The sequence below is a fragment of the Saccostrea cucullata genome, unplaced genomic scaffold (genome assembly GCF_032062105.1).
Source record: "Saccostrea cucullata isolate Sc308-1 unplaced genomic scaffold, CSIRO_AGI_Scuc_v1 ctg294, whole genome shotgun sequence".
NCBI classification, from domain to species: domain Eukaryota; kingdom Metazoa; phylum Mollusca; class Bivalvia; order Ostreida; family Ostreidae; genus Saccostrea; species Saccostrea cuccullata.
The window spans coordinates 595,777-608,023 of record NW_026936003.1 but is presented as its reverse complement, the minus strand read 5'-3'; the positions used below and the strand labels follow the sequence as shown (position 1 = coordinate 608,023).

Here is a 12,247-nt window from a genome sequence, read left to right as displayed (position 1 = left end):
AATTATGTTTCCATTCATGGGTTTTGAGGATTTTTTTAATTAATTTTTATATTACATGTAAGTCTAATTTATGCAAATTGAAATTCTGTAGTTTGTAAAAGTTTTCTTACCTGTGCCTCCTCGGTGGAAACTTTCTGGGGTGAGGCTTGTGGAGGCTGTAATGTAAATTACAATTTCATATTATTTCATTCCATTTATTCATAGTACTTGATTAATGCCAGCATATGATCACAGAAAAATTTTTCTATAAAAAAATTATTAAATGACTTGAATGTATCCTACAGACTCTGACAATAAATTTTCATATTTTTCTTGTCTTTGAATTAATTTATACAAGTATTGACAATTTAGTCTGTGTACATGTATTGTATGTCATCTCATCTTCAAGATTTGTGGTTTTCTTGTGCTAGAGCTGAAATTTCAAGAACACATATCAAGTACAATACAGTACACTTATAGACTAATGCGTCTTCTAATCTTGTAATCATTCACATTTCATCAGATTTTTTTTGTACATTGCAGTCTACAAAAACAATAAAGTGGGGTAAACTAAGATTGACATGTTTGTTTAAAATCAAAATAACTTTTCTGTAAAGTGTCAATTTGAAAATGAACATTGCCATCATGTGTATCTACAACAGCATGCAATTATGCACAAAAGATTGAAAGTAAAACAGAAGAAGCAGACAAAGCAATGTGCAGACATTTTTACAGTTCATAGTTCAGAGTGAAATGCCAGAACCAAACATAATTCAGTAAACCCCAAACTACTCCACCCTTCTACATGTTTTACAAACTGATTTCAGATGGGGGTTAAAAACTTATTACTTAAACCCATCCCACCCCCTCCAAAAAAATTGATTTCCTGAAAAAAAAAATGATGATCACTGATTGATTTGTGAGTGTAAATAATTTTTTTTTTTTTATCAATGATGGTGAGTAGATTTTTAGTAAGTATAAAAGGGAATGATCTTAGTAGATTAAGAATTATTATGACCATTTGCAGGCTGTACTTAAATTGCTTCCATGCCCTCCCCCTTTTTATCCAGGGGAAATTGATTCCTCATTTCCATTTCTGGAATGAACACCAAGTACATTATGTACATATCATCCTTTTACATTTTACTACAATAAGTGCATGCGAGTGACAAAAACTGGAAGCTTTTCTTGTAGAGAAAAAGCATTTCAGAAATCTGCATGTTGCGTTAAACAGAGGAATTCTGAAATGAAGGGAAAATACCTTTGAATCACTGCCTTCTGTGGATATCTAATTAAAGAATATAAGATACCAGCTAAATTTTGTCATTTTATAGTTGTGTATTTTGTTTTCACTATTGGAACATGTGCATTGGTGTATAAAGTTTTCTTGCCTTGGAATTATCGAATAGTTTAATAACTGGTTTGTTTACTATTAACATGATTAAATTTAGGCCAAATAAAATTAAATTTTTAATTCTCATCAACAACTGCCCCTCTCAAAGTGCCCTGTCCAAAATTTTCAATTTTTATATTTTGTTATCAAAAGTATCTACTCAACATGCTCAATATAAATGTTAGATTTGATCTCAAAATCTAAAGTTTATTGGCCTAGTACAAGTAGTACTAAGTTAGAGTACTGGGCTATTTAAAAGTAAATTTCACAGTTTAAATATCAATCAAGTTAGTTTGAATCATCCAAGATATAAATTAATAGCTACAGAACTGTAGGTCTTTAAAAAATTGTATTGACAGACCGGAGAGCTACAGTGCTACCTTTGAATAAAGTGTATATTTATTGCACATAAAAAAAGTGCTGTTTCTCAATTTATTTCTCAATGTTTTTAAAACCCGCTTTCTCAAATTATTACTAACCATCTGTTCCTAACTTATCGGCTTTTTCAATTTCCACAACAAAAACGTATAAATAGCATCCTGTGTTTGAAAAGGAAACTATCAAAAAAGTTTGCCTGTGTTCACTGCCATTTTGGACGACAAGTTAATTAGGTACAATGCGCTTCATGTATATATAAAATGTGAGAGTATTGTTGAAAGGAAAATTTTTTTAAATGGAGTTTATACATGTAGTACACCTACGTAGAGGCTTAGGCCAGACTTTGGAGAAATTAATAAAAAAAAATTAGTGCAACTTTTAGTGTGCACTAAATGTGAAGTTTTTTCTATGGTTGGCACTGTAGCTCTCTGGTCATCCATCCCATTTTTTTCAGACCAGTGAGCTACAGATCTGCAGCTAATAAATTTAGTGAAGTCAGTGCATTCAGTTAGTGGAAACTACTTTTACACAACCCTTGACACTCCCCCTTCCAAATCCTGAGCGCGCAACTTTAATTTTTGTTTATAGTAAACTTCATAGTCATTGTTCATAATCTTGATATACCTTCTCATTTTCCTTTCTATTTAACAACCTTTTAAACATCTTCACTGCATGTGGTTACAAGAAAAAGGTGACTTGCGACAGTTTTACTTTTCCCGGAAGTTGTCAGTCTGTTAAACTGGTTCTCTGCAAGTTAGGAGAGAAACCAATTTATTTGGAAACTGCGCCCTCTCGTGGCAGCTGACGATATTATTCATTTTCAAGGAGAGCAGACATCATCATGCTGGCATCGACAGTTCACAAATTTCGGGTAAATAAGTTTATAAATTTAACATGTAATATGGTTTGCAGATAAAAGTTACTCTGAACTAAAAAGAACAACGCTGTTAGTTCGTTCAGACATCTAACGTTATGCATCCGATCAGACATTTTTGATTTACATGATTTTGTTTGTTGATGTTTAATTAGACAAGTATTAGAGCTTTTTATGAGACTTTTACCTGGTTGAAACACTGTGTCAAAACTTGTAACAGTCTTAGATTACATTGAAGACAAATTTTACATAGTTGGTTCGAATTTCCTCTAAAAGCAGAACTGCGTATGAAGTTATGCAACCTTTTATTTTGTTTTGTTTGTTCCTTTCCTTTCCATCGTCACATTGATTTGACAGATTGGTTCCAGCAGAGATGTGATCAGATGCTTGACAGTGCAGCACAGAAAATACTCAAATGGAGGTAAAAATTAACAGATTTGTCATGGCTATGTCATAAGATTACATTGATGTTATGTTTTCCTAAATTTTTTGAGAGTTTATTGCAGCCCGGAGGACCGGGCTGCTCTATACATATAAGTTTAAGTGTTGGTGTATGGGGATTGGGGTGGGAGTAGTTATTCAGAATTAAAGATTTTCTAAACGTTGAAAAGATTGTTAATCAGAATGTTTTTCCCTTTATAAATTACAAGATACATAATGTATTTACTTCCATAAAGTGAATCTGTAAAAATATATATGTTTTTCATATTTAATATATAAAGTTGCTTATCATTTACTATCATAAAAACGACAGGCCCCTCTTTTTAGAATATCGAATTTTACTTCTCGCATAAAAACGTACTATAGATGTACAGTTCGTGTTTTACATTCTAAAATTGAAAAATTATACACTTTTGAATATAGGTGATGCATGTGTCTAATTTCAATTTATATTTTATGCAGCCAACATTTACTTGAGGAATTAATCAAGTTTTAAATGGTATCGTTTTTGTTTGATTTTTATCCGACTATAAGTTTTCAAAATATTCGTGACTATTGTCTCCATCAATTAGACGCACGTCTTTTCACACATATCGAAGCGGTTTGATGATCAAGACTTATTTGAAGTTATTTCCATTGTTTACTTTATATATTTCCCGGGCGACAATTGATGGTTACATCAATATTTTCTTGTTAATGTATCATAGAACTTTGATAATAAGCTCCTCTTGCAGATTTTGTTTAATGTGCATAACTTCTAATATATTATAAGACTTTCATGGATGAGTAAATCATTTCGTAATTAAAATCTGTTCAGTATCTGGTATGGATAAGCATTCACATATGAAATTTTTAACATCTAACAGACTGTTTTCTTGTTGCAATTTTTTTGCAGGAATAAAATGAAACTTTGATTTCTTTTTGTGTTATCCATTTGAATCTTTTATTCCTGTCTTCAATAATTTTTAGCTGACAATGACTTAGTGGTAATTGGTTCTGGCCCAGGGGGATATGTGGCCGCAATCAAAGCTGCTCAGCTTGGAATGAAGGTATAGTATGTTTTTTGTTTATTACTTAAAAATGAATAAAAACCATATGAACTCTAAGATAAGATTATCAAAAAGTAAGATATTTTAATCAATGTCAAGAAGCAGGAACATTTGCTGAAGAATATTTTAGTTTTAAATCTGTTCATTCATTAAAGATGTATAGAATGCATTTTTATTTCCATCGAAGTCTGAATAACTTGAAGATTTTGTATTACAGACAGTTTGTGTAGAGAAGAATCCAACACTAGGGGGCACTTGTCTGAATGTAGGCTGTATCCCTTCCAAGGCCCTCCTCAACAACTCCCATCTGTACCACCTAGCCACATCTAAAGATCTCGATAACAGAGGAATCGAATGTTAGTGAAGCATATTACTGCAAATAAACAAAGCGCATTATAATGTACATATATATGTCATGCCTCAAAATCACAAAGCAGACTAGGCTTATGCCAAATGTTCAATTACATGTTAAATATTCATAATTTATTGAACTAATCTACAAATTTGCAGAAAACAACACTTTTTTAAAAGAAAGTAGAGAAATATTTTAATTTTGATCTCCTAAACATCTTCAATATTTCTGTGTAACATAAAGGATTTTGATTTAAACTGAACACCTTCATAACCTTGGGGCCTGTTGTCATGAAATCTTTGTCTTTATACATGTATTATGCATTTATAATATGCAGCATACGTATTTTATGTGCAAAAAATGTTTTCAACACTAGCAATATAAACTTGATTGATTTCAAACACCAAAATATTGAACCTGGCCACTTTTACCAAAGTCAGTATTAAGCTTGAACAAAATTTTTTATTTTAATAACTTTTTTTTCAGTTGATGGCATTCGTCTTAATCTTGCAAAATCCATGGCCACCAAAGAAAAGGCTGTCAAAGGTCTTACTGGAGGAATAGCTCACTTATTTAAACAAAACAAAGTAAGAGCTTTCAGAAATAAATATTAATGTCGATAAAATACTCTGTTCTGGATTAATGTTTTGTTAAAGTTCATCGACCCTATGATAAGGGAGATAACTCTCCCTCGGACAAATGACTGTTATAAAATTCTACCCCCGCTTGAAAGCAGGAGGGTATGTAGTAATCGGTCTGTCCGTCTGTCAGTTACGCTTTAAGGTACCCATCTCTTATCCGCAAGTCCTCTCATACCACTGAATGAAATTTGATGAAACTTTCAAAGAATCTCCATTACATATTGCCATTGTGCACCTTCTATTTTACTTTTTGATCCGACGCATATTTATACCCCCCGCAAACAAAGTTTGGGGGGGTATATAGGAATCACCTTGTCCGTCTGTCTGTGCAAACGTGTCCGGTCCATATCTTTCTTACGGAGGGACGTTAGAATCTACTACTCCACACAAAGGTTGCCCATGACCTAAGGGTGTGTCATGACCTTGACCCAAGGTCATTTGGGGAAGTTCAAGGTCACTGGAAGAAAAATTTCATAATTCGTGTCCGGTCCATATCTTTCTTATGGATAAACTTGGTAGGTTCTCATTTCACACAAAGATTGTCCATGACCCAAGGGTGTGTCATGACCTTGACCCAAGGTCATTTGGGGAAGTTCAAGGTCACTGGAAGAAAAATTTAATTATTCGTGTCCGGTCTACATCTTTTTTATGGATAAACTTGGTAGGTTCTCATTTCACGCAAAGATTGCCCTTGACCTTAGGGTGTGTCATGACCTTGACCCAAGGTCATTCAGAGAAGTTTAAGGTCACTGGAAGTAAAATTCATAATTTGTGTCTGGTCCATATCTTTCTTATGGATAAACTTGGTAGGTTCTCATTCTACACAAAGATTGCCCATGACCCAAGGGTGTGTCATGACCTTGACCCAAGGTCATTTTGGGAAGTTCAAGGTCACTGGAAGAAAAAGTTCATAATTCATGTCCTGTCCATATCTTTCTTATTGATAAACTTGGTAGGTTCTCATTTCACACAAAGATTGCCCATGACCCAAGGGTGTGTCATGACCTTGACCCAAGGTCATTTGGGGAACTTCAAGGTCACTGGAAGAAAAATTTCATAATTCATGTGTGATACATATCTTTATTATGGAAAAACTTACTTCTGAAAAACCCAGCGGGGGGTATTTTGTCCTGTTTGGACAGTTCTAGTTTGGGTTTCCCATAGCAAAACATGCACACTCCCATTATATTCATATGGGAGGCGGGGGGTATCTTATTTAGTGAGCTCATTGCTCACAGTACTTCTAGTTTCATTTTAAAATTTTCAATTTAAAAGGCCACTTCTCTCAAATCTTTTGCCTAGAAGGTATGCTGAAAATGTATGCAATTTAATTACAAATTATTAGATTTTGATTTTAGCAAATCAGAAGTTCTAAAGCAAAGTTTTGTTTGAGAGAATAGAGAGATGATGAACCTTTACGACTTCAATATTAAGTTCACCATAATTCGTTACAAACAAACAGAAAAAAAACATTTATTGTAAATGAATCATCTTTCTCTAAACAAGGTTAATTAGTTATGAGGTTTATTTTTTATCACAGGTTACAAGGGTAGATGGATTTGGAAAAGTCACAGGCCCAAATGAAGTAACAGTAACCAAAGCTGATGGGACAGAGGAGAAAATCTCCACTAAAAACATTCTGATAGCCACAGGATCTGAAGTTACCCCATTCCCTGGAGTGGAGGTGAATTATAGTCAAAAGTGGTCGCATTTTGAAAAGGGGGCAGGGGTTAATCTTTAAAGAAAATTCATATTGATGTATTCTCTTAGACAAATTAATTGTCAATAATTATGAATATTTTAGTCAACAGTCAACAAAATAAGATTTTACAAACTTTACATGTACAATATGTAATACATTTATGTATAAGAATGGTAGATATGCATGTAGCTGTCATAGTTCTGCAAGTATACTTGTTAATTTACTATGCTGATGGTAATGGAAATCATAGTTAAAAATATTAGATGATTACTTCCTAACATTGGAAGTACCGGTATATGTACTCATTGAGGAATAATTATTTTTTATCAACAGATTGACGAGAAAACAATAGTATCCTCAACAGGAGCTCTGTCTCTGGAGAAAGTCCCAGAGAAGATGGTGGTCATTGGTGCTGGAGTCATCGGAGTAGAACTGGTCAGTAGCAGCCTGTAATAAGATTAGAGTGAGGCAATTCCTTGTGTTTAGAATTCATTTATGTTAATTCGAGTCAGCTATTATATACAGTAAATTATGCCTATAACCACACGTAAGTCCAATCACAGATGACTCTGCTTCTGTATAAGTGCAATTCATTATATCAGTCTGTTAAGTTCACAATATATAATTAGTCATAGGGAATGAAAATGACTTCACTTATTAAGCATCAGTTTGTTAAATAAGCATGTTTTACTGTACATTAAATTAGATACCATTGAAACCCTGTTCAACTTTCCTGATAATATTTTTCAAATTTCCACTTCTAAAGATATTTATAAAGCATGGTTCGAATTGTCTGAAAAATTCAATTGTTTTTCGCAATTTATGTCACAAAGCAATCATTACTTGTTTGTTTTTCTAGGGTTCAGTGTGGCAGAGATACGGAGCTGAAGTCACCTGTGTGGAGTTTTTATCAAACGTAGGAGGTGTAGGTATCGACTTAGATGTGGCCAAAAACTTCCAACGCATCCTACAGAAGCAGGGACTCAAGTTTAAGATGGACACCAAAGTCACCAGCGCTACTAGAGCCGGGGACAAGATTAAAGTAGCCATTGAGGGAGTGAAAAATCAAAAACAAGATGAGGTAAATTTATTTTGTAATATTGTAGGTCAAAAAACTTTGCACAAGTTTTGTAACTTGTCAAAAAACTTTGCTCAAGTTTTGTAACTTGTCAAAAAACTTTGCACAAGTTTTTTAATTTGTTGCCAAGAAGTCAAGTTACATGCATTAGAATTAGTTTGATAACTCTATCAGGAATGGAAGGGAATTGCAAGGTGTTGGAGTTGTTTTTTTTTAATGTCTCTTTCTTTAAGAATCATGTTGAATATTTTTAACAATTTAATAAATTTCAATAAATGAATTCTTTTGATTACTAGTATATGACTGTTAATACCACAATTTAATATTTTTGAGTTGGCTTGCGTACAAAAATTGACTCCCTGTTAATTTTCAGAGCTGTAAAATTTTTCACGCATTCATCAAGGTGATCCATACGCCAAATATTATAGTTCTAGCAAAAAATGCTTTGGTTTGAGTGATTGTATAAACTTAAGAGGTAAAAACTGTATAAAATTTCATACTGTAACATTATTTATGCCTTCATGCTTTTAAAGAAATATTTGATATAATATCTGTAGTACGATGTACATGCAATTACTGCGTATGAATATATGTTCAAGCATGTTAGGTGGATCTAATCTTCCCATCTGAAGTTTATTTATAATTGACATTAACACAAACACCTGCTGCTCGCATTAGCTGCAGCTAGTTGCTGTTGAAAATCTATTTTTAGAATCCAGATTTGCTGTGGGAATCTTTAACCTAATTATTCCATAACACTGACCACTTCAGCTAATGTGCTTAAATTCATTAAAGAATCCAGTCAAAATAATACGGAAGGCCTTTAGTGCCAACCTGTATATATAAAGGAAAAGCAATATACACTTTATTTATGAACCGAACATGGATCAGACATGTAATATTCAATCTCTTAAGATGCAAAATAAACTGAATATAGTAAGGTATGGTGCCCAGATGTATGAAAAAGCTCAATTGACTCAAGCGAGTCAACTCGCAGGCCCTTCAGGCCTTTTTTACTAAGTTTTTGTAATGCAGCATATATATTTTGAGGCATCACCTCAAATTTTATTAGTGATGAAAATACACCCAGCACTGTATAGTTGAAGAACATATTTGATAACTTACATGTACTATAATGACAATATAATTTGTATTTCAGATAGAGTGTGATGTTTTACTGGTGTGTATAGGCAGGAGACCATATACAGATAACATTGGTTTAGAAGAACTTGGAATTCCTAAGGACAACAGAGGAAGGATCAATGTTAACTCCAGATTCCAGACAGTCGTGCCAAGGTACGCTATGTATACTGCAAAAGCATAAATATTCCTGGGGGATTAAATTTAATTTATTTCGAAACTTAAAACAAAAAAAATTAAATAAGTAAGATTGTAGCTGCAGATCTGTAGCTCTCCGAAAAAATATATATTGATAGACCGGGCGGAGAGCTACAGTGCCACCCATTGAAAAAACTGTATATTTATTGCGCACAAAAAAATTGTTTCTTCCAAATTCTTACCTCAGTTGCAAAAAGGGAAGATTTAAAAAAAATTTCTCTCTCCTCTATCAAGTACTATCATAGTTGACATCTGAACGAAGCATATTGGACCGAATTATCTTTGAAACCAAAATGGCAGCATAAATAAGCGAAATGTTCGATGATTACAATATCAGGGTCAGGAGGACTATTAACAACAATTGTGACGAATGTTTTGTTGTGGAAAGAGTCAAAGAATATGTTAGGAACACACGGTTAGTCATATTTTGAGATAACAGTTTTAGGAACAAGGAGAAATTAATCGAAAACCGAGCGCACTTTTTCGTGCGCAATAAATATACAGTTTTTTCAATGGGTGGCACTGTAAAACTCCGGTCTAAATATATATTTTTTCGGAGAATAAGTGCAGCTAGTAAGATTGGTGAAATTTAATATAACTTTTCTATTTCAATTAATTTGAAATTTCTGTATTTTTTTTGGGGGGGGAGAGGGGGGAGTAAATTAGTTTTTTAGTAAATTTCACCATAATTCAAAATTTACCTTTTGTGTGGTAAATCATGCTTCAGTGTTTTAAATCAATCCATTTTAGTATTTATGCCATTGGTGACTGCATTCAAGGACCAATGCTGGCACATAAAGCAGAGGATGAAGGTAAAATACTCATATTTCTCCAATAATGAGAAATGAGATGTACATGCATCTCTGTTTTAAAAAGCGAAATTAAGTTTCAACTGATGTAGGAATATGCAGATATTTAGACTTCATAAAATAAAGGCAGTTTGGGATTGAATAAAAACATGTGTATATGGTATGAAAATTGTATTAATTTCCACAGGCATTTAGTATGACAATTGTGTTTCCTATTTGAAGGCATTATCTGTGTGGAGGGAATGATGGGTGGGGCTGTCCACATTGACTATAACTGTGTCCCCTCCGTTATCTACACTCACCCCGAGGTAGCCTGGGTCGGCAAAACAGAGGAACAACTCAAGGAGGAGGTAAGCAAAGGAATGGAGTTTAGTTATTATCAAGTTTTATTACGCAGTTGAAATGGGTATATTAATAGTTTTTAATGAAACTATAGCTTTTCATTAAACATAGTTATTTATCCATTCATGTGGAAAGGGGGATGGATTGAAGGTAAAAGAGATAACTAGTTCTAATTTATGCTTTATGCTACATGTAAATGTTTTTAGTATTGATATGAAACTGAATAACTGCTGTATAGTCTACTTTTAGACTCATGAAAACTTGATTGTTGATGTATGAATTTCAGGGTGTGGTGTACAAAGTAGGAAAATTCCCCCTGGTGGCCAACAGCCGAGCCAAGACAAACGATGACACAGACGGATTTGTCAAAGTTTTAGCAGATAAAGACACAGACAGGTTACTGGGATGCCATTTCATCGGATCTGTAAGTGTTTCTTTTAAAGATGGTTCCAGAATTGTAGTATTGTAGCTTCGAGTCTTGTTTGATCTGACAATTCATGCCCATCAACTTGGCGTGATATGCCTCGCTGTTATAATGATATATATACATGTATTGTATATCTATTCATCATACTTTACAATCAGCTCGTTTTCAAAGATGTTTTATCCAACAATCATGCTATAATGCACATTTCTTGGACCTTTTCATAGTTAAATATGTGATTCCTGATTGATTTTCTTCTAATTTTCCCCTATATTTATATTCAGGTGGCTGGAGAACTTATCAACGAGGCTGTATTAGCGATGGAATATGGAGCTTCCTGTGAAGATATTGCCAGAGTTTGTCATGCACATCCAGTAAGTCATTAAAAATTATAACTCTGGTCTCCTTTTATACACTGTACTAAACTGAAAAATGGAAAACTTTCAAATGTATTCAAACACTGAATAATCATTTTAATTTGTGATTAATGTCTATGTGCAACCAAACTTTTACTGGTTTAAGGGCACATCATTTCATGCTTAGCTCCCTTTATAAATGGAAGAATGTTATTAATGGATACTTTCACAGAACACTGGTTCCCATCAAACTGGTTACACTGTATTTTTGCCCCAAAGATTAAATATACATGTACATGTATATAAATTTAACTTACTAAGTTAATAACAATGCTATTTTTTACAGACTGTATCAGAAGCCTTAAGGGAAGCTAACTTAGCAGCATATGCAGGGAAAGCCATCAATTGTTAACATCTCATCACTGAAGATTTTATAATTTATTGACAATTTTTATACATACACCTGGAACATTGAAGAATTATGTTATTGTGGTTCTTGATGAACAGAAGTCGTCTGTTTTCATTGTTTTACAGAGTTCTTCAAAATGAGTTGAAAACCACTCTCTCAAACTGTTAATATTAATAGTGCTTTATATTGTTACACTGAATGCAAAGTTTCGATCGTATCTGCAGTACTTTTTGTTTTTTTCCTCATGTACTAGAAAGGTTTTATGTAGAAACCCATGTTGAGCTCAGAATCTCTTTAATTCCAATTGAAAATATACTGAACTTGCTTGTTAAAATTAAGCTTGGCTGAATTTTTTTAAATATGTTTGTAAATAATGAAGTCTTGAATAGAGAATAAATATTTATGAATATTCCCAACTTTTTATCCTCTTCTTTGACAATTGGAATCTGAAAATTTTGTATGCATTGTCCCTCACTTTCCTATATGGTTATGTCAGTGTCAGAAATGATGCAAATTTTATTGAAAACTAAAAACTCTGTCCCAGTTGACTAGTTTGAGTGTGGCACTTCACTAAATATAAAAGATGAAACAATGATTTTTAAAATTATCTGTTAATAAATTTTTACTGTATTATTTTTTTTTTACATTATCAAAGATTATATTTGAAGTGTTTAAAAAAGTA

At 33.1% G+C, this 12,247-nt stretch overlaps 2 protein-coding genes across 4 annotated transcripts in view; one reads left to right on the top strand and one right to left on the bottom strand.

Annotated features, from left to right (window-relative positions):
- The window catches only part of LOC134244548 (early endosome antigen 1-like), a 38,113-nt gene extending 35,608 nt beyond the window's left edge, over nucleotides 1–2,505 (bottom strand). For 2 of the 3 annotated variants that reach the window (XM_062726808.1, XM_062726809.1), the window contains exons 1-3: nucleotides 2,375–2,505; nucleotides 1,241–1,267; nucleotides 111–155 (exon numbers count right to left, since the gene is read on the bottom strand). In XM_062726808.1, the coding sequence (XP_062582792.1) occupies nucleotides 111–155; nucleotides 1,241–1,267; nucleotides 2,375–2,413 (111 nt within the window). In that variant the 5' untranslated portion in view covers nucleotides 2,414–2,505. The remainder of the gene's footprint in view (nucleotides 1–110; nucleotides 156–1,240; nucleotides 1,268–2,374) is intronic. The other variant, XM_062726810.1, reaches the window with a different exon arrangement.
- Nucleotides 2,506–2,521: 16 nt separating this feature from the next.
- LOC134244549 (dihydrolipoyl dehydrogenase, mitochondrial-like) lies at nucleotides 2,522–11,981 on the top strand. Its single transcript, XM_062726811.1, has 14 exons — nucleotides 2,522–2,621; nucleotides 2,982–3,045; nucleotides 4,035–4,114; nucleotides 4,332–4,470; nucleotides 4,953–5,053; nucleotides 6,648–6,791; nucleotides 7,143–7,244; nucleotides 7,669–7,890; nucleotides 9,047–9,183; nucleotides 9,976–10,037; nucleotides 10,257–10,384; nucleotides 10,663–10,800; nucleotides 11,085–11,174; nucleotides 11,503–11,981. The coding sequence occupies exons 1-14, from the start codon at nucleotides 2,592–2,594 to the stop codon at nucleotides 11,566–11,568; spliced, it is 1,503 nt and encodes a 500-aa protein (XP_062582795.1). The 5' UTR covers nucleotides 2,522–2,591; the 3' UTR covers nucleotides 11,569–11,981.
- The last annotated feature ends 266 nt before the right edge of the window (nucleotides 11,982–12,247 follow it).